Genomic DNA, 22712 nt, shown 5'->3' on the forward strand with positions numbered 1-22712 from the left:
TTGGAATCCCTCCATCAATTTTTGGAGTGCCAAAATCACAATTCATTCTTTAATCCATTTTGAAGATTTCAACTAATTAATGCTGTGTTTGATGGGTTTTTGAGAATTTTTTTGAAATTATGAGTGGAGAGAAATTAGAGTAATGATTGGAAGTAAGAGTAATTAATGAAGAAAGATAGAGATAGAAATGAGAATAATGATCGGAGATAAGGGTAATGAGTGAAACAGAAATGAGAGTAATGATTGAAAGAGAAATGAGAGTAATGATTAGAAATATAGGGAATAAGTAATATTTTTTGAGTTTAGAAAAAAAAAATTTCAAAATGTAAACCGAGCAAAGCAAGGGAGCACAATTATTACTCTTTTGAAAATATATTTTTCTCATTTTACCCTTCAATCATTGTATTTTCTTTCTTTTTTAGTAATATTAATTAAAAAATAAAAGGGTAAAAGAGAAAAAAAATTATCCGTTACCCATTTAATTTTTATGGGACAATTTTTTTAGGACGAAAGAAAGTGCTAATTGAGACTACAAAATAAGGACGGAGAAAGTAATAATTTTGAAGTATCACGTGACATTGTTACGTTTTGCTCATGGCAAATTAAAATCACAATCCACAGTCTCTTTCTTTTTGTCTTGTACTAATCAATTCTAATAGCGAGAGCACCAGTTTGGTTTCTCTCTGTTATGTATTTTTCTTTTCCATAAATACCCTCATAAGAGAAAAAAAAACGTAATACAATTGTGAGAATATATTGAACATTTTAACACAAAAAACCCACTTAAAAACAATTATATCACCCCACTACGTGCCCAATTTTCACTGCTCTCCTCCCCTATTGCTACTAGAAGTTTTCCCCACTCCGTCTCCTCTCCATCTCCACCAAATACCTTTCTCTTTTTTGGACCAGAAATACCTTTCTCTTTCTCTATTCTTCAAGCTTCTCCCCCCCAAATTTACCTTCTACTCCACTTTCATACCTGCAAAATCTGTGAACTCCTCTTTTACTCATGTACAAAACAGTCCACTTTTGGTACTTCTTTTACTTTATCTGATTCACTTCAATTGGTCTAATCTAATTCTATTTGGTGTAGGTAATTCCACCTACTAATTCAACTCCCGCTGTCATCAAAACCGTCTAATTTGGCGTACAAACCACAAGTTGTGAAGGTACTTTAGTTTTCTACTTTATAGGATGTCATGCTTATTGAAAAGTGTATTGCATGGTAAGCATGACATCACTTTGTGGAGGGACCCACACCATTTCAACCAATAAGAAGGAGGGTAATGTTCACCCTCCTTAAAAGAGGGTGAACAAAATTGCACTCCATTAGGACTGCCCACGGAATTTCACATTTCTTGGTTAGTCTACAATTATTTTATTCTGCTATTCCGTGTTTGTTTTCCTACAAGCTAATGTCTACTTTCTTTGTTTATTTCCTTCTTAATTTTCCCCCTTCTTTATGGGTAATTGAAGTATAGAAGTTTGGATGAAAAAAAAAACTTGAAATCTCTTCAAAGTGTCCTCATTATCTCGAACAATAAAAAAATACATGAAATTTCTTCAACCTGCTTTAATTTCAAACTAGAGGTCGGGACACACGCAATGCACGTGCAAGTCGGATTTTGTTTATGAAAATTTGATCAAGAATCAAACGGGAAGTTATTCTGCAAATTTTTATAAAATCTGACTTGCACACGCATCGCATGTGTCCCGGCCTCTAGTCTAATCTATATTGGACCATCATGACGTAGAACAAATCTCTACAGATATTTTTTAAGAAAGATTTGTGATGAACAAATCAAATAAAAAAATTTGACCAAGATATTCGAGTTAGAAAAACTGTTAAAATTTTTTACTTTCTCCGTTCCAAAATGAGTGACCTTTTTTGAAGTGTGTCATTTTTCCGTTCCAAAATGAGTGACCTTTTTTGAAGTGTGTCATTTTCAATTGCTTATATCTTTCAATAGGATTGTTAAAAAATATGCAATATGGATCTTGTTTGATAAATTTTAATTAGTTCTATTAAACAAAATTTTCAAAATCACATAAAACTACATAAATCGAAAGATATAAGCATTTTAAAATGACACGAAGTCCCAAAAGGGTCACTTATTTGAGAACAGATGGAGTACCGCTTAACATTTTATCATCTATATCGGCAATCAATGGTTTGGATATTTTAAAAAAAGACTATTAAAAAGTCTGGATCATCCCAAAACACTTTTGGACGGTAAGATTAAGAGCGGTAGGGGGAATGGTAAAAATTGAACGGTGGACATAGATTACAATCAGAAACCGCCGTTTGTTTTGCCAAAATGACCGAAGTCGCCGCCATTCGCCAACTGATGTAAGACAAGAGTTTTCTATACTTATATTTTCATTGGTTTATAATAAGATTTTGATTAGAAATATTTTCGTTCAGGTTAATATTGTTGACTTCCCATTTGATTTGATTTCTAATTTTTTTATTAGAATTCTTGATATACAAGAATTATGATTTTATTATTTTTCTATAACGCCCCCTAATTTTGGCATGATTTTTTCACCTATCTAAGGACAACTTTTTATTTTGTTAATCTCTTTTTATTTTTCTTATTTTTATTCTTACCAAAGATAGGATTTCTCTACTACTAGGGTTATAAAGCGGCTGTTTTATACGTTCATTCAATAAAATCCAGAGTTCTCCCTAATTTCGTTTTGCGCAAGGTGTTTATTTTTTCCTCGTGAATCCAAGAGTTCATCCATTAGAAGATCTAACGATTATTCGTCTACTAGAACGATATCTCGTTGTTGTCCCACTACGACACCGTGTCACTCAACTTCCCTCTGATCGTTCCCCATGGAACAGCAGCTGCAGCATTCCCCTCTGTCGCTCGAAGACTGCTTGAATCTACTGAAGGAAGAGAGAGACGAGCAACGCCTCACCGGTCTCCTTCTAGCTACGAAATTCTGCAACAAAGACGACCACCCTTCCATTCGCAGGGTCTACGACGCAACCGGCGTTCGGTTCCCCGACCGACTCTTGAGAACCGGAATGCGAAAAGGAGGCGCGAGCGGGAGCGGCAGCGAAAATTGCGACGCGTATCTACGACTGTCTGTTACGGTTCTTGCTGCGTTCTGCCGGGTTCCCGAGATCGCTTCATCCGAAGATATGGTCTCTAAGGACTAAGATTCCACTCATGCTGGAGATCATGTCAAAAGAGCCATCCGTCCCTGAAGAATGCTATGAATTTTTGTTCTTGGCATCAAATGCTCGTAAAGACGGGGTTTTGAGATTGTACGAATGCGGGGGCATGAGCGTGCTGGCTTCTCAGATTTCTAATTTGCCAGACGGTTCTCAGTTGGTAGAGTTTCCGTGAGGCTCGTTCGGTTGGTGATAAGTACGCTGTCCCTGGACACCATCAACAACGAATATCCGTCAGAGCTAGCAATGATGGTTGCAGCGATTTCGAAGCAATTCGCTGTACTGATCAATTCATCGAAATTCGAAGCGCTTCGCCTTCTATCTGTCATCTTGTCATCGGAGTATTCTGCACCATTGCACGAGGCTCTCCGCTCGATGAAAGATGACGTTTGGTCGACTTTTATACGCGTGGGTGTTGCGGCAATATTGCAGAATCGCGTCGCACCCTGCTGAAAAGATTCAGGCTCTTGTTTTGGCAGAGTCGGTAATGTCCATGGTTGGTGAGGGGTGGCTCATTGGTCAGATGAACTTGTCTAATGCAGAGGACCCTGTTCCAGCAGACACATGTTGCTCGTGTTGGAGTCGTCGAGAGTCGAAGTCGCTGTTCTTCTTAACGAGCTCGCCTACTTGAAGTATGACGCTTCCAAGAATTCTTCATCCAACTCGGAGTCGATTCTTTTAAAGCAACGGAACCTTGCTGTTGTCTTTTCTTTGGTAGAGAGGATAATCAAATTGATTGCAAACATTGCTGGAAATGAAGGCAGTGTTGTCATTAGTGAGAGCACTCTCATGAAGGTGATCTCCGGGCTCAACGAAACAATCGGCGTGGTTCTAGACTACTTACAAGATGCAAAGGATCACGGACAAACAATAGGAGACGATCTCCTCGCTTCGGTTCGTGTTGTGGGGAGCTATCTTGCAGAAACACCTTTTGCTTGCGAAGAAAAGGTTGGGGACCTTTTAGGGTATGTGCTCTCAGTCAAGGGCGAAGACGAGTTGAGCCCCTTTTACTCTCTATGTTTTCTGCTTCCAATGCTTTGTCAAACTACAATGAAGGATTATGTATGTGAGGTTCTTGTTTCTTCAGGAGCTTATAAAGCTGTTGTGGAGTGCTTGATTAAATTGGGCGGTCCAGATGGTAGTGCTATAATTCATGATAATGTTTCTATATTCCTGGCTAGTGATACAGTTGTGAATCTTCTAACTACAAGAGATCGAATCCAATTTGTTTTGTTCGTCTTTTAGGAGCATTGGCATGTTGGACAGGTGACACTGATGACCTTTCTGCTATAATGATGGCTACAATGGTTTGCACTCTTGTATTTGACTCAACATCCGAGGAGGCTCTTCTGTGACATCCGAGCTTTGATGATAGACTCCTTATGGGTCTGTCTCAGCTCATAGCGAGAAGCTTGGCTATAAGTGGGAACGAAATGATGTCGGATAAGACTAAAGAAGAATTTGATCTTCATCAGACTGTTGTTTCATGATAATCTGATTGGGCTGATCGATTTCCCCTTGTTAGAGAGGCTGTTGAGAGATACTCCACAAAAAGTGGGCAGTCTCCCTGACAATTCCCCAGTCCATTGATCCATGATCAAGTACTCGAGATGGCGAGTGAAGAAATTATCCATTCCATTGTAACCATATGGCAGATGAGGGTGGACAGGGAGAGATACGAATCATGCCAACCCTTCAATAATTTGTTATATTTTCTCTTGAGAGGTTGTAGAAGTTTATTAGGATGTAGGAGGTTAGGGAATAAGTTTATCAAGAGCTGGTTTTGTCAGTAGGTTTGTTTTAATTTGATTTTCCATTTCTTCAGTTATCTCTCTTGGCCTACATTTGTTTTTTGATTTCATTATTCCGGACTTTCCGTAGGATTGATGGCGCTTTAGTGGTCAAAAAAACAAAGCAAACTTGCCAAGAATAACAAGCTTTGCCAGGATAAGCTTATGGGTACTTCATATCAGGTTTTTTCTTAATATCGATGCTTGTTTTTGTCTATGAGCTCATCGTTTCTTTTTCTTTTTCTGTGTGATCCCAAGATTTCGGATTTTGTGGTATTGAACTAGGTTGATGGATTATTATCTGTTGTTTGACTCTATTCTAAATATTGTATTTTTGTTCTCCAGGACGAATCTTATGTTGCATTTCTTGTGTTTTAAATTGGTTACGAGCAAATACAAATAAACCAGATCTTCATGAAACTGGATAAGCTATTTAATTTGTACTTCTAATGGTATGTTCTTCCCGTATGGGGAGAGGCAACGAGTAATCTAATGCTTTATGATATGGGGGAATAGGGAGGAAATCAGAAGCATCAGAAGCTAAGACGGACAAACCTTGTCCCCCGGTCTATTGGTCTGGGCCGTTTGGCTGGTCATTGAGGTGTATAAGTAGTTGCATTTTGCTCATTGTTCATCCCTATTCTCTGTTCTTGATGCATGTTCTGGACTATTCTCTTGATTCTTGTTCAAACGCAGGCCAGTGAGTTGTAAAGGACACAAGGCAGCCTCAAATTTCTCCAAACCAAGCAGTAAGAAAACAGAAACAACAAGGGGCACCATAATGGAAGGATAAGCTAGTAATTTTATTTTCCTTAATGTAAAAATGGACAGTGAAAAAGGAATCTGGAGTGGTTTGTTCACTCCATTATTAAATAAGGAAGAGAAACTGGTTGAGTGGTCATTTTGTGGGAGGAGTTTTTGTTTTTTTTTTGTTTTTTCTTGTTTTGTGTGTGCGGTTTTCTTAAGGGTGGTTGGTGATCCTTTTGTTCTTTCTAGTTTGTTTGGGTTGTCTGTTTGCTAGGAGGTCTGAGGTTATTCGGGAGTGTGGTGTTGTCTGGTCTTTCGGGGCTATGTGGGGGTTGTCTATGTTTTCTGGTTTGGTTTTTCGGGTTTAGTGTCTTTGCTGTCTATGTTATGGTGTCCTATTTGTTTCTTTCTGACTGTTTCTCTCACTGAGTTTGGGGTTGGACTGTTAGTGTCCATTGTTTGGAATCTCAGACTCTCAGCCAGGGTATGCCTCGTACTTTGAGTCTCACTCAATCTGTCAGTTTACCACCATACTTAAGTATTCAGTTCCATATTGGTGTTGGCCTTTGTTGGCCATACTGCTCTGCTAAGTACTGGTTTGGCCTGCTGAATTTTTTACCGCTATGGGTTGCTGCAAAATTTCATCTGATTTGGCTCAAAGAAATGGCTCAAAAGGAAGGGGTTCTGCTGCATTTTTCCTATCAGAATGGAATCAAAAGGAGGTTTCACAAGAAGGGTGAACAAAACTCAACTCACAAGGAGGGCGATCCTTTTGCACAAGTTTTCTGCTGGATATGGTCTGGATACACTGCAAATACAAGGAGGGTTGTTTCTATTGCACAAGTTTTCTGCTGGAAAGGGATTGGCTTCACTGCAAAGTCTATTTAGGCGAAGGAGTGCTTTTCAGAGACCCTGCTCCATTGGTTCCTTGGGCTAGAATTATCAGGTTCACACATTACGTGCCTAGATGGGCTCTCATAGAATGGATTTCGATCTTGTAGAGTTTGGTGTATTACCTTGGATCGATGTTGGATGTATCTCGTGTGGAAATGTGTAATGAGAGCCATGATCAGTCAACTATTTTCTACTCTCTCCTTCTCAGATAGAGTCCGGGTTTCCTTTCTACGGAAGAATGATGGCTTGTATAGAGCCCCTCTCACTCTGCTATAGAGAGGGAAGAAGATGAAGCACACCATCTTTGGATCGTAAATGGCTAGCTGCAATTCTTTGTAACCCGTGGATTGAAAGAAATTGAAGACTTGTTTCAGAAGAAAAGCCTTGAAGTTGAGGAAGTCATTTGAAGAAACAAAGTTTGAGATCAGGGCTTGTGTCAGTTCCTTTGTGTCTCTCAACTAAAAATGTCTCTCCTAGTGTGTTTTTCTGGGCCGTGAATTGAAGGCTATGTTTCTTGCTCGAGTGGTGTTTGGTGTTTTGTTTCAAACTTGGAGCCCAATTGCCAACGTAGTGTTCAAACCAACTGCTGTGATTCCAAACAAACCGATTGCGTTTCATTATGGTTCGAAGTAGAGCCGGCTTGGAGATTCTAGGGGTCTAAGACGAACTTATGAGAAAAAAAAAAATTCATATGGGGAAGAAAAAAAAGCCTCTAAGACTTGAACCATATACCACTTGAATAGAAACACTAAGTTTTTTCACTAAGCTAGCTATCTTATTTGTTATATAAATGCTAGATTAAATATATATTATATATCCGACTATACTTATTTGGGGCCCTAATTTTGATTTAAAATTTGGGGCTTAAGTAAGCCGCCTTGCTCGTCTCGGCTCAGAGTCGGCCCTTTCGAAGTGCCCATTGATCGAACTAAAAACGATAGATACTTGTGTACATGCGTAGAGAGAGAGAGAGAGAGAAAGAGAGAGAGGGGCCCCAACTTCGAGCGAGCCCTAAGTTCTCTGAGAAACGAAGAAGAAGAGGAGTAACTGAAACACAAACAACCATCATGCGTTCCCAAGAAACCGTGTTCCACAAACTCGATTCTCAAATTGGTTTATGCCGAAATCGCGTCGGGGGCAAAACGCTTTCAACAAAGAATGGAAAACGCCCATTAATGCGGGTTTACAAAGCGCGGGTGTTTAACGGACTTCGCATCTTCAATCTTCAACCTGCGAAGTGCTAAGAAGAAGGCCTCTCTACTGTTTTTGGCCGTTTTCAAACTTGTTTTGGGATTAGTTCAACAATCCAATTCGTCCACATTGTAGATATTGCCAACTAAAATAGTTGGGTAGAATATAAAATCAATTGAATACCCACTGGTACTCCATCGGAGATCATATGTTCTTGAAAAAAGGGGGAAAAATTAAGCTGGGCACAGCGGATTAAAACTTGAATGGACTTTTTTTCATTTCTATTGGTCGTGTGAAGGCTTCTATGCCGTTTTTGGAAAATTTCAACTTATTTTGGAATCACTTTGTTGATCAGATTTGTCCACATTATAGATATTTTTTACCATAATAACTACAAGAAATATCAAGTCCATCGGATACCTACCGGTGATTAATCGGAGAATATTTGTTTTGGATAAAAATGACAAAAAGTTAGCTGGGTACACCGAATTTAAACTTGAAAAAAAAAAGCTGTATTTGTTCAGATGCTTTTGGCCGTAGTCAGAGACGCGGGAAAGATGTTCCAATTAGTCCGTTACGGCCGTTGGAAATCCCAGCTCAAAAACCTGAAGAAATCTCAATCAAACCCACTCTTGGCTTTCTACATCTCCACCACCGCCCCCGCCGCCGTCGCGGCAGCTAACGATGAGTCGAATCCGAGTCGACCTTCACCGCCTCCAATCCGGGTTACGCTCACCGAGTCATCGGGCAGAGGTGTGTTCGCGACTCGGGCGATCGGAGCTGGTGAGCTCATCCACACGGCCAAACCCATTGTCTCCCACCCTTCTCTGTCTTCAACCACCGGTGTTTGCTATTTGTGCCTCAGAAGTTTCGGAAACAGAACCACGTCTGAAGCTCGGGGTGTCTCATTTTGTGGCCAAGAGTGTGCGGAAGAATCTAAGGTATATGCCTACCGCGTGTTTGACATTTGGATTCTTAAGGAAGTCGATTTTTGTGAAGATTTCTGGGAAATTGATGGAACTTCATGGACCAATGACAAAGCTTTGGTTGATCAAACTACAGAAACTTAATTCATTCCATTAATTATGCGAAGCATGATTATGAGAGTCCTTTAAAGAAGGTCTTACAGATAAAGTTAAGGATAAAGATAGCCTGATAAATTCTGAAAAACAAGATAAACCTTGATTAATTATTAAGATAATTCCGGAATAACAATCAACCGTGTAATATCATTATCTGATTCTTCTTGTTCTCCATCTATAATCCATTGTGTTTTTGTTTGCTTTTAGTGCCGGTCTCTTTTGGTTCAACTATTGGTTCTTAATTAGGAAAATAAATAAATAAATAAACTTTCATTTAACCCCATTTTGGAGCTCCTTCCAATCGATTGGTTCATGCTTCAATCTCTATTTTCTAATTCCTTGGTGAATATGGTCCTTGAGTAAAAGATACTATCTTTCCAAACACCCGCAAAATCACCAAACCATACTATTATATAGAGTAACAGAAGAAAAGCATTTCCTGTTCTATGTTCCCTGTTATACAGTTCATTTGGTCATGGTCTAGTATTTGCATGGTACTTCTACTTGCATACATGGTATGCCTAACTGTTTTTCACTGGGTTACATCGTTTGCCGTGTATATGATTATGTCATACTTTAGCCACAATATTATTTCTCTTATAGATAGATGAAGTTAGCTTGATGAGACTCAATCCTATGCTGAGCAAGTGAGCTTGCTTTCAAGTTAAGCTTTATCCTGTAGGTTTGTATGCATTGACATGTAACCCTGATTTGTACCTTACTGTTGGCCTTATCCTTTAATCTGTTTTCTTGATCAAAGCCTCATTCTTTATGGATTAAGTCAGTTCTCAAAAATTTTCATTTGATTTTCTCTATAGCACATAAATATGTTTTTCGGCGATTCTAGTGGTACTTGCATTTTTTAGGTTTTACCGTACCGTCTTCAAAAAAAGGTTTTACCATACCAACTCTCCTATACCATCTCGATACCCGTACCTTTACCCTTGCACATGCTTCATAGGATTTAATCAATAATGTATAGGGTTTAACTAAGTTTCTTTTACTTTTAGTTCCCATTTCAATTAATTTTCCCTTTTACTTTTTCATGGTTTTAGGTGTTTTACGAAGTTGAGAAGCAAGCTGATTGGTCAGCCTACAAGGAGTACTGCTGGTATGGAAGTTACTCAAAACCTTAACTTCCAGATTTATATCGCTGAGAAACAAGTGGGATGTTTTTCTTGCCTTCACTACTGGCTCGTAGTTTTCTTCCCTGAATTTAGACATGGAACTAAGTGTCAGTTTTAGAATCCTACTCCAGAAGTTATGCTATTTAAAACTTAAGAAGCAGCTGTAGCTTTCTGCCATGTTTTTTTTTTTGTGTGTGGAGAATTGCGCATATTACTACCTGGAAAATGATTCATTTGTGTATGGTGACCCTTTTGCTTCACTATTTGGTCGAAGAGTTACGACCATTTAGTTATCAGCTTAAGAATTTTGTGGTTCTTGTCATCATCATGAACTCTCGTAGTGCTAGTCTTGTATACACGAATCAATAGTTTAATTATTAACTTTTGTGGTGTGCAACCAAAGGTTTTGCTAATCAAAAAGAGCAGAATCTTGGGAGTTGAAATCCACTTCCCTCAAAGGGCTAGCTTCCTAAACACCTGCTTTCAAGTTGGCAACTAAGAATTGACCTACCTGAAAAGTTACATGCATACATGTGTCCTTCTGAAAAAGAATTTATGAGCGAGGGAGCAATTGGCCAGCTATAAATTTGTGCCAAAGTCTGTGAATCATTTGTAATTTTACCATGCACCTTACCTTGATCACCTTCAATCTGATTTCGCCAAAGTTAGTGCTATCTCACTGAAACTAAATTGTAATGGCTTGAATTTGCATCAGTTGGTCTATTAAGTGAATACCAGGTCAGAGATCTGAGTAAAACATGTTTTCCAACGCTCTGATGATCAGGCTAGTAATATTTACCAGAACAGTTTTTTGCAGTTTCATTATCAGAGAACTGAGACGCAATGATATTCCTTTTGTGTTGCTGGATATTTTTCTACTGTACCAATAAACATATTATGCTATCTCTCCCAAACATCTATTTCTAAAGCACTCAGGGTTTGAAGTATCCACTCCTTGCGAAGAGGTTGGCTTGTATGGTTATGTCTGGTTTAGCTAATGCAGATAGTCTTGACATACTTCAACCTGCTGTTTTATCTCCTGAGATGATCTTACAGGTATGAGTTGTAAAATAATGATGACATTTCACATCAGCATGATGAAATATGAAAATTTGTTTTGTCTTCAGACTCTTCACATGTTCCCTTCGTTGTCCCCGATGGACATGTAAAATGATAATTTCCAGATGGAAAAGGAGTTTACACTATTAAGGAGTGCCTTTGAAGAAGCTTATGTCACAGATGAACGGATGGCATGTATCCTTTGTGTGTCAAAGGTTCATACTTAGTTTTTGGTTGAGTGATTTCTTATTCACCTTCCCCATGCCTAAAATTATTGAGTTTGAAACATCAGTTATCTTTGACTTGATAGTTCTCACCAAGCAATGGTACGTTGGTGTGCTAGCATGTATTCAAATTAATGCATTTCGAATAGAATTGGCTGGAGGGTTGTATGACAATCAAGATCTTCTTTCATCAGCGGCAGCATTGGTAGAGGCTGAAGCTGCTGTCGGAAATGCTGTTTATATGCTTCCATCATTCTATAATCACGATTGTGGTAAGCTTTTTCTCTTCTCCTCGTGCTCAAAGTATATGCTGTTTGTAAGGGTCCCAAGTTATATTGTTTCAGTTCCCTTAGTTTATGTATCCCCTTATCACAGAGCATACTCTGTTGTGGAGTTTCATAGTGAATCCTTTCTAGTTTGATGGGAGTCATTTGCCAAAATGTTTAACTATGTTCCATATTGGACACCTTATCACGAGATAAAGGATGTGAAATAGATTCACTTCCAGTTAAATCCAGACCAGATTAATCAAGAAGAGAGATCAGATGAAATGTCATCTACCAACTCCCAAGTACAATCTGTGTGGTGTGTGCCACTTTTAGGGAACACAGTATGCCTTATTAGGCCTTTGTAGGTCATTCAGATTGTGTAGTTGAATTCGTGATATCTAGAACTGTTTTGAGTGTTGACCCAGTTCCTGAAGACATGTTGGCTGGGTCCTATGGCTGCATCAAATTGTACTCCCATGATTTGGGCCCAACGAGAAGTTGCCTGAGGAAGAGAGTCAGCCTTTTTTTAAATGAAAGGATGTTTTTGCTTGTCATTTGATTCATAGAGGACAATACATTGGTGCAGGAACACTCCAATCTGAAATGTTTGTAATTGTTTGGTTTGATATGCATTATTAGCCCCTTTCCTGGCAACCTAAAATTTTCTGGCAACTGGAAACTTAATATGGTATTGTCGGATCAAGTATGAATGGTGAGCTCTGGTTCCAGAGGTTATGGGTTCACGTCGTGCTATTACGTTTTTCTCTCATTGGTACTCGCTGCTGAATTCCAGTAGTACTCGTAATCTATGTAACCAGCTTTTATTCTCCTTGCAGATCCAAATGCACACATTGTTTGGATAGAAAATTCAGATGCAACAGTGAAGGCTCTCCGCGATATTGAAGCAGGTTTGTTTCATGTTCTGTTTTGATAATATTGGGCTGATTTTCTTAGTACAAAAAGATGTCAAATTATAACGAAGTAATAACAAAACATGTTAAGTAGTCTAAATACTTTATTTGTGCCCTTACAATTTAAGCAACTACAACATTCGTATTCCCGTAATTCATAAAGCTGCTTCATCATCCTGTTTATGGAGCATGAATATGTACTTATTTCACTTATATGCTCATCAACTTTTATTCTTTTCTATCCTCTTGATGTTGCTTTCTCAAACATGATGACTATTTTATTTCCTTCCTCATATACGAAGCCTCTTTATTGCATTGAACAGGTGGTTGTATAACTCTTCCGGGGTCAATCTATACGGGGCTTTGTCCCGGCTTTAAGCGGGCTCCCCGATTGTGGACTTTGGGATTGGTCCCCCATGAATTAGTTGAGTCGTGTGTAAGCTGCCCCGGACACCCCAAGTTATCCGAAAAATTCTACTAACTGCATTATGGTTGTACAAATTTGAGTTGTGGGTTAAGTTGAGATGCGACAGGTACTTCTGTGCTTGGATGGGACGCTTAGGTTTGCCTTGAATCGAGATCAAGCATTTATTTCTTGATAAGTTGCTCAGTGAGGCAACATTAACTACGAGTCATTTCCATCATTATTAAGCAAGTGCCTTACTTGAGAGCTATATAGGACAACACAATATAGCAACTCTTAAACGACAGGTACTGAAAAAACGCAGGAATTAATTCCCTTTGCTAGTGAACATAAAAGTTTTGCTTCTTTCTTCTACTCATTGATCATTGGGACTCTTGAAAAGTTACTTGAGAGTTTCTTCTTTTTGCTGCATCTGGGGAAAAATGTATGCTACCAATGATACGTATGAATCCCTCGTTTTGGGCAAAAAAATGGTGGGGAAAAAGGACACTATCTCTGAAATATTTCTTAAAAGATCTTGTCCAATGTAAGATGAAAATTTTCAGATAGGAGTTTTGGCTGCCATTTGTTGTGAATATAGTTATGTCTTCCCTCGAGATGATGGAACCATGTGACTAAGTGCCAACTTTTTAACTTCTTTCATAGACGTAAGTAATGAAATATCTGTAATTTTGTATAATTTGATTTTCTCATGGCACATCTGATCTCTGGTGGATGTCTCAGTCACATTTGAATGCAATGATCTTTATTTGTTCTTTTAAAGGATATGATGACCTTAGGAATTGTGGGTTTTCTCAACAGGTTTCATGCATTAGTGCTGACACAATTGTTTGGTGCCACAGGTGAAGAGCTGCGGATCTGCTATATTGATGCTAGTATGGAGCATGATGCTCGGCAAACGCTCCTTTCTGAAGGGTTTGGATTTAGATGTCAATGCCTTGGGTGTTTGTTGGGTGATTGAAGAGCTATATCATCCTTATAATCTGCACGGGTTGAAAGGTTTCCTTTCTCTGTCAGCTTTTAACTGCTCTTGTACAAGATGGAATTAGGCCGTGGAATTAAGGTTGTATTTAGTATATCCATTTTTGCTTTTCACCAACCAACGATGGGGATATGGTACCATTTCTGCTTTCATTATTTTGTGCATAGTTTTGAAGCCAATTTTTTTATCACACAAATGACAGAAACGGCAACATTGAATTCGTTAGAGAACTACAACATAATCGAAAGGAAGATTTAAAACCCCTTTATTTTGTGCACATCGTTTTGTGCTCACTGCTCATTGTTGTGCTCATTGGGTTGTTGTACTTATTGGGTGTTAAAAATTTATTGACGAGTTATATAAGATGGACAATTCCCAAATTTAGAAGCAGAAAATACAAGTTATCTACAAAAAGGAATCACAACTACTTCAATTTTTTCTTCTTCTTCTTCAATCATAAATAGCAACCAAAGAGACTATATGAACATCTAGCATGCAATGGAAGCCAAATAGCAACCAAAGAGACTGTATCAAGGTGCGCGAATCTAGTCCGGATAGCTCAGCTGAGTTATGAAAAAGAGTTTTTATTGCAGTATTACATTCATTATAATGCTCCCAAAAGTGCCAATAAGATCATCCTTCGGGTAACATGAGGTAACGATGCATATAATTGTCTCTGCTCACAAAGATAGGCCAAGTGTTAATACATTTGTAATGGCCCTGAAGTGGGTGCTTGAAGTAATGGGCCTTTGGGCTAAGCTAGTCCAGAGATCACTATTTCTATGATGGTAGCTACATGTGAAGACACCTTTCCATTGTTGCAAGAGCCCAGAGATTGGTTGAAGGAAAGCATCACAGCAAGAAGTTTCAACTTCACGAGCTCGGTTGTTCGACCCCTACCGCCAGCAAGAAACACTCTTTGGGCTACTAGAGATTTATTTCAGTAATTAACTTCATGATCCCAAGATTTTTCGAAGTGCGCACAAGGCAATCCAGACATCCAGTAATGAATAGAAATATATGTCAAAAACACTCAATCGACCATTCTGGACTCATGTTAGGAGGTTTTCAAAAGCCTGATCATTTTATAGGTTGAAGTTTGAACCCATTGACTTGTAAAAGCCCAAAGACAAATGGCCCAAATTCAGTGCTTACTGCTCCAAAGGCTTCATATTTTTAGCCCAATATACATTTTAACTCAAGGCAGGGAGCTGAACAGTACTGGAGAAACAAGATAAAAATGGAAACATTGTGTTCTTTTCTTTTCTTTTTTCTCTCTCCTGATCGGCAAAAGTTAGTATTGTTAGAGTAGTTAAATTAACACCTTAAAATAGGGGTTGAACTCCTAATCTTTCTTTTCCTGAAACCTAAGTGCACCCTTGATGCAGTTGGGCCTTTCAAGGTGTTTGGGGAGAAAAAGAGAAGGGGAATGTTGTTGGAAAAACTTTAAATAATACTCCCACGGTCCCAATTTACTTGTCTTAGTTCTATTCTAACTAGATTAAAAAATTAGTTATATCTTTAAAGTGGTAATGAATTTTATATCCAATATGGATCTTGTTTTATAGATCTCGATTTGTTCTATAATTCAATGTTTTCGAAATCACCTAAAATATTATAAATTACAATATATAATTAATTAAAAAGTGGCACGAAATCTCTAAAATGACAATTAAATTTGGACGGAGGGAGTATTCCACTCAAGAAATAAAAATCACCATCAGTCTGATTTTCGGAGCAGTTTCCGGAAAATTCCAGACCACCAAAAAGCATCGGAGGATCGGTCCAATTTCGAGTTGGAACGAATTTTCGTTTTTAACTTGTAGGATTGCCTAACAAGACAGAGAGTTATATATACCTAAAAATAGGCACATGACATATAAAACCTAGCTAGCTAGAGCCTTGGACTACTTGACTACTTGTGGAAGTTCTCTGACTGTTCGTTCGAACTAGTAGTATATAAGCCTGCCAGAAAATTCAAATGTGTATTTTGTTTTCTAATAACTTCTTTGTGTTCAATTTCTTTAAGTAATCTAGAAAACCAAATCTTTTTCTACCCTGCAAGCACCGTCATGTGATCAAGTTGAATGGAAGCTAGCTAGTTTCTTTTGGCCCATAGCTGCATTTTCTGCGGATATGATTAAATCAAAATGTGTTTCATGGAATTTGGAAATCCTGCAGTGCAGCCAGCACGACGGGTGTTGCATCGGCCGTCCACTTTGACGCCAACATCTCAGATTTAATCCGAACTCCTATTGATCCTAGCCACCCATTGTTCGGATTAAAATCCGAGCCATCCATTGCCGAAATGGACGGCCGTTTCGGCCGCCCTACAGGATCCCCGGTTCCGTGTATCATGTGCTTCATATCCACGAAAAGGTCTAGGTCATGTGTAGGACTAGGTGTTTGGTTGGAATATTTCAGGAAATTCTGTATGGTGGTTGGGTAGATGTGATGGTCTGCACCAAAGAAATGAACGATCAAAGCCTACTGAAATAAGAAAGGGAAGAATCAAAATGCAACTAGTTTAGTTTTGTCATAGATAGGATATATAGGACTATCTAAAAATCCTTTTTTTTGTTTGAAAAATTTATTTGGTTGCTCCCAAGTCCCAAAAGTAAGTTCAGCAGTGCAAAAATGGCTTTGAGATCCATATTTTTGGCTAGTAAAAGGGCTAAAATTGGTGCCCCATTGGGTTTATTTTTGTTTTCAGCCACCAAGGGAATTCTGCACAAAAACAAGAAGAAGTGAAAATGGCATTGCACCAATAATGCCTAATTTTTTATTTTATTTTATTTTGGGGGTGAGGTTGGGTGGAATTACCATTCATTTTCAAAAAATGACATTGGTTCAAGTCATTTGGCTTAACCATTGGACTTGTACATGGTGTCCGACTTGAATGTGATCAGTGTATCCAATTGGGTCCTATCATTTTTATATCCATTGAAATATACTGTCTTAACAGGACTTAGTTCAGTTGGTCATAATACTGATTCCTCCCTTAGAGATAAGGCGTGTTGAAATCAAGAGCTGACCTCACTTATGCCTCGTGTGTGTAGTTGGAATATATTTCAAGACGTTGATCTGTATGTTGGTTAGCTAGATGTGATGGTCTACACCAAAGAAATAAGCGTTATGCCTCGTGTGTTTAGTTGGAATATTTCAGGAAGTTGATCTGTATGGTGGTTGGCTAGATGTGATGGTCTACACCAAAGAAATAAACAATCAAAGCCTACTGAAATAAGAAAGGGAAGAATCAAAATGCAACTAGTTTAGTTTTGCCATAGATAGGATATATAGGACTATCTAAAAATCTTTCTATTGCATGAAATTTTATTTGGTTGCTCACAAGAGCAAGTTCAGCTGTGCAAAAATGGCTTTGAGCCATATTTTTTGCTCTTTTTTTTTGACAAAAATGAGAAGTTATATTGATGTAAGTTGTATTGATATTTTTTGCTAAAAAGGCTAAAATTGGTGCCCCCATGGGTTCATTTTTTGTTTTCAAGGATTTTCCTTGTCATTTCCTCCCAAAAATGGTACTCGCAAGAATGAATTTACTGTTTGTGCCACATCATCAAACCCAACAACCAATTCCTTCCCTCTCTCTCAATCAGGTGGCGGATCCATGAATTATTTATAGTGGGGGCACATAATCAAACATATCCACACATATGTATTCTCTGCTAGATTTTTCCATTTGAGTGGTGAAGAGGCGAAATGCATTTTCCAAAATCTTGTTTTCATGTTCTATTCTTCTTCTAAAGCACTCTATTTTTCTTACTTCCTAACTTAATTAAAGGACATAGATTCCGTGCAAGTGCAATTTGTCCACAAGTATATCTCCCATCGTCAATCCGAATTGTTCATATGATAGGGCTCGTCATACAAATTGTCCATTAAAAAATCTTTGTTGATTAGATTTTAAAGTGAAACAACTCCATTGAAATACTTTTGCTCATAAAAAATACACGCTAACCATTTTTCGCATAAATAAATTAATGTTCTTATCAAGTGGTTATCGGTATCCGATCAACTTGATTTTATGTGTGTACAAATTATTTGACAATCTCTACGTTATACATATCTTGAATCATTGGTAAAAGATCCATAATTGTGTGAACTATACTTTGCACCCCCAAAATCAAATAAGAATTAACCTTAGTTGAAAAAATTAGTATGCGAAGGTGTGGGGGCACGTGACCCCACGTGCCCTTTAGTAAATCCGCCACTGCTCTCAGTTGATGAAAGTTAGTTGAAAAGGGGATACAAGTGGAATTCTGCGCGCACACATAGGGAATTGCAAATGGCATTGCACCAATAATGGCTAATATTCATTGTCAAAAAATGGCAATGGCTCAAGTCAGTTGGCTTAACCATTGGACTTGTATATGGTGTCCGACTTGAATGTGATTGGTGTATCCAATTGGGTCCAATCACTTTCATATCGATTGAAATATAGTGTGTTAACAGGACTTTAGTTCAGTTAATAATAAGGCATGTTGAAATCAAGAATTGACCTCGCGTTATGCCTCGTGTGTTAACAGGAATTAGTTCAGTTGGCCAAAATTGACTATAATGCTGATTTCTCCCTTACAGATAAGGTGTGTGGCAATCAAGAACTGGCCGTGCGTTATGCCTGGATTCAAATCTCACTCCCGTGAGGTAAAACATTCCTCGGTTGCTCCCTTCATTTGGCAAAAAAATCTACGTGCATAAATGTATGTGCAACAAACTCGAATCCCTCCTTTATTTCCCGAAAAAATCTATGTGCAAAGAGGTATATGCCTACAATCCGCAAACAGATGCATTCGAAACCGTGCGAATGTCTAATGCACGTGCTTCATTATTTTGTAGGGTCCACACGCTTCAGACGATTGCAGAGGCAAGCAATTGCATTCAAATCTACGCACTTATCGTTGCTCTTATTTCCCTCCAACTAATTTATCAAAAAGACAAGGAAACACAACTTCCGATACAATCATGTCGAGAGTCCTTAAAAGTATGCGGCGAACATGCGGCGAACAGTTAGGGATGGAATTAGGATTTTCTATGTGAGGGGGTCAGCCACAACATGAACAATAGAATTTTAAAATTTCGATGTTCAAGAACATAAAATATTTGGATGACCAAGTAATACCAGTTACAAAACACAATATATAAGTGATCTTTTTTTTGATAGGCAAGAATAATATTTTATTAAGGGAAAGGGGAGCGGAATTCAACAAAAAGTTAGACAAATACAACTACATGGGACAAACCCATCCTCATAGGGACAAAGCCTAGTACAACGAACAAACCAAAAATAACTAAAAGGTGAAAAAATAAAAGTTTTTCAATTCGTTACACCTCAAGCATGTATCAAAATAATAGAATTTAACGATACTTTAGATTCAAAAGTCACTTATATATGGTTGAGTTGGAACTAATTTTTGCAGCAATTTCCTTCTCAAAAAATATAACCAAAACATTTGTGAGAGATTTATTCTCCATCCAAAACATGTGTTCTGATATGTTTTTTCTAATCAACTGTTTTTATTTAAACAAAAAAAAACTTACTTTCTCCGTCCCAAATTGAATGTCAATTTTTGATATCCGTGTCAATTTCAATTCCTTATATCTTTCAATATAGATCTCAAAAAATATGCAATATGAATCTTGTTTGATAGTTCTCGATTAGTACTATTATACAAAGTTTTCAAACTCATGAAAAACATTATAGATTGAAAGATATAAGCGATGAAAAATGATACGAGTTTCAAAAATTGTCATCCATTTTGAGACGGGAGAGTACATAATTATAAAATTTCGAAACCACGTGGGGGCCGTGGCCCCCATATGCCCATACTTACCTTCGTATCTGCGAACAACTGTGGACAGAGTTGTGTTTTCGTCATCCTCGACGCGTTTCACTTATCAAAAATTTAGTTTTCTATAATCAAGTCTGTTACTACTGTATTGGTGGAGTAAAAGCAAATGAGAGGGTAATCTCCCCCGCCGCACAAGCGTTTTGAGCGGCCCTTGTCTGAACTGAAACAACAAAATTCTGGGATCCACTTAACGCGCAGTTGCATTTTGTCTGAACTGAAACAACAAAATTCTGGGATCCACTTAACGCGCAGTTGCATTTTGCTCTCTCTCTCTCTCTCTAACTCTCTCTCTCTCCGCGTACATGCATGAAAGCTTTTTCTGCAACCTTTTGAGATTTTGTCCCGAAAAAACGATCAAAGTGCACTTCGATCCACACGTACGTGCGGCGGAAATCCTTTATTAACAACTCGACAATCGAAAAAGACTCGCGATAACGGTTGTCTCTACTTTATCCCCGCACTTGGAATGAAACCAAGTGAGAAAACAGATCTGCGGAAGCAGCGGAACAAGACCAAATGGCCTGGATCTCTAAAGCAAGAGAGGGAGAGAGAAGCGCCCCCAAGTGTTACTCCGGTTAATTGGTGGGTTCTCTTCCCACATAATTGATCATTAGGATTCGATTCTTGTGGATCTACGAGAAAGTAGTTCCGTCGTGAATAGCCTACTTTTAACCAGATTAGGGAGGAAATTAGTCGAAGTGCGCGTAAGCTGGCTAGACATCCCGACGCTCTAACCAAGAGGGAGGGGGAGGGAGAGTAAAAGGAAAAGAGGGAAAGGAGCACTATGCGAGAATAAAAATCAAAAGTATTGATTGTGGAATTGCATGGGTGGGTCTCATTTCAACTCTTCTTTGGACAATTTTCAATAATGATGTCTGGTTTCTCATTACCCACAACCCTTTTAGGTAGTTTGGTTATGGTTCTCCTTTACACATGCATGGGATTCCCCTAGATTTGAGCTCCTCCACTTTGGCTTTTTTATCGGCCAAAGTAACAATTTATTAGGAGAAGAGAAAGAGAGTCCAACCAAAAATCGGAACCGTACTGCGGTTTGGCTTACTTTCCCCTAGGTAAAGAACCAACTTTGCTATAAGATTCAAATATATTTTAAAAAAAATTACTATAGTATATGTCATCATTTTTTTCACCTAATCTCGAGAGCTTGAAATTTTAAGAAAACAAGCAAACATTTTCTTAGGATGGAATTTGTTTTGCCTAATCTACTATACAACTTACCGACTTATTTTAATTAAAAATGATGTATTGTGAGAGAATAACCTGCTCGTAAAGCATGAAATAAATACTTAAAAAATAAGAACCTTAACGGAATAGAGACAGTAGTCACTCCGCGACACGCTAAGAATTTTTTCCGGGTTGACATAACTAGTTGTTATGTGATCAGTTGTTAAATATATGAGAGAAACTTATTCACGGCTCCGCGCAATCTCAACCGTTTAAACAAAAGTGTTTCGGACAGCCGAGATTTAGTATCGTAAACCTTATTCACGGCTCCTCCCTGAATAAGATTTTCTACCATTCAATGCAATATATAAATATGTTTTAAGAATTGATCTAATTCACTATGTCTAACATGCTAGCACTCTAGGTAACAGGTCAAACTAATCAGCATTGCAGTGGCATTAACTATTCGAATTGTCAAAGAAACTGATTATTAAAAATTACTAAAAACTATGGGCATCTTAATCCGCTGGTCTTCACCAAATCCTTATCCGTAATCATTAGAAGGACTAAAACTGTGCTTGTTTGTTCAGCAAAATTCAAGGGTTTCATACCCTAAGCCGTACGTAAGTGGTCTCAAATCCTAATTAATTCTTACGACTACTAATTACAGTGGCATTCACATTGAAGGTTTTGTTAGCACATCAAACCATATCAATCTGATTCTACCATGCATCAAACCAACTCCTTTGGGCCGTCTATATGGAACATTTGATCTGGCTTTAAGTGGGGTCCCCATTAGTGGACGATGAGTTTATAATCTTTTATGATTAATCGAGTTGTGCGTAAGCTGACCTGGACATCTAGTTATTTTAAAAAAAGACTTTGCCTATCTAATAAGAATAATTAGTACGTGAAATGAGTGTTGACTCCTTAATTTGGCAATCACCATGAGATTTATTGCGTGACCAGATATATTCCACTCGATCTTTTTCTCCTCCTCAGTGAATTCACACTCAAAATATCGATCGTCCTGTTTACACTTAGACTCAACAGTTTTCAAAATATTGGAATTTATCCTGCCATATGTAGGAGGTGAATAGATCTAGTGAAATATTCGATAGTACGTGATACATGTCAATGAGTTTGAACGATTCAGACCATTGTATAGAATTGAAGTTACTGTACTTTATTCCCAGAGTTAAATGGCAAAGTAACATGAAACACACGGTTAATATTGCTTGTTCTTTGTAATTAATCAAAGATTTATTCACATTTATCATCGATCGATCGAAGAGATTATTCTTTGGATCAATTTATCAAAGATTTACCGTTATTGCTTGTACTTGCATGCATAGACTGAAGAATATTTTGTCATGATAGTGTAAATTAAACTCATGATCAATTAGACCTTGTTAGCATTGACTTTACACCACATATTCACTAGCAAGGTTAATTTAGGTAGTTGGATTAATAGATTACGTGGGGTATGGGTTGGTAAGTTTAGTCAAAAGAAAGGATAGTGAACGTCTTTTGGAAAATAATAAAAGCATGTTGGTTGAGAGATGGAAAGATTTTGTCTTAAAAACAAACGTGAAAACATACTAGTAATGCCTTTTGATTTAGTAATTAAATGCAACTCAAAGCCACCATCAATTCTTTATCCAATGTTAAAAGGCCTAGGACTTATAAGTTTGCTATTTCTTAAAAGGTTTCATATTCAAAATCTCTCTCTCACTTATTATTAGCTCCTTCGGGTCCAATTCATACTGAGCT

General features: G+C 38.0%; 1 protein-coding gene and 1 pseudogene across 1 annotated transcript; both read left to right on the forward strand.

Moving 5' to 3' along the window:
- Positions 1-2825: 2825 nt before the first annotated feature.
- On the forward strand, positions 2826-4882 carry LOC131317370 (uncharacterized; annotated as a pseudogene).
- Positions 4883-8317: 3435 nt separating this feature from the next.
- LOC131317774 (histone-lysine N-methyltransferase ATXR4-like) lies at positions 8318-14125 on the forward strand. Its single transcript, XM_058347443.1, has 7 exons — positions 8318-8753; positions 9950-10005; positions 10951-11077; positions 11206-11275; positions 11391-11576; positions 12410-12481; positions 13751-14125. Exons 1-7 carry the CDS (start codon positions 8337-8339, stop codon positions 13867-13869), a joined length of 1047 nt encoding a protein of 348 aa, XP_058203426.1. The 5' UTR covers positions 8318-8336; the 3' UTR covers positions 13870-14125.
- The last annotated feature ends 8587 nt before the right edge of the window (positions 14126-22712 follow it).

Source organism: Rhododendron vialii, chromosome 1a (assembly GCF_030253575.1).
Source record: "Rhododendron vialii isolate Sample 1 chromosome 1a, ASM3025357v1".
Taxonomy (NCBI): Eukaryota; Viridiplantae; Streptophyta; class Magnoliopsida; order Ericales; family Ericaceae; genus Rhododendron; species Rhododendron vialii.

Bases quoted from the DNA above. Each gene is read 5' to 3' on its own strand.
- LOC131317774 (XM_058347443.1), top strand. From the start codon at position 8,337: ATGCTTTTGGCCGTAGTCAGAGACGCGGGAAAGATGTTCCAATTAGTC. The intron at 10,006-10,950 runs GTATGGAAGTTA...CTATTTCTAAAG, and splicing joins GCCTACAAGGAGTACTGCTG to CACTCAGGGTTTGAAGTATC. The intron at 12,482-13,750 runs GTTTGTTTCATG...TTGGTGCCACAG, and splicing joins TCTCCGCGATATTGAAGCAG to GTGAAGAGCTGCGGATCTGC.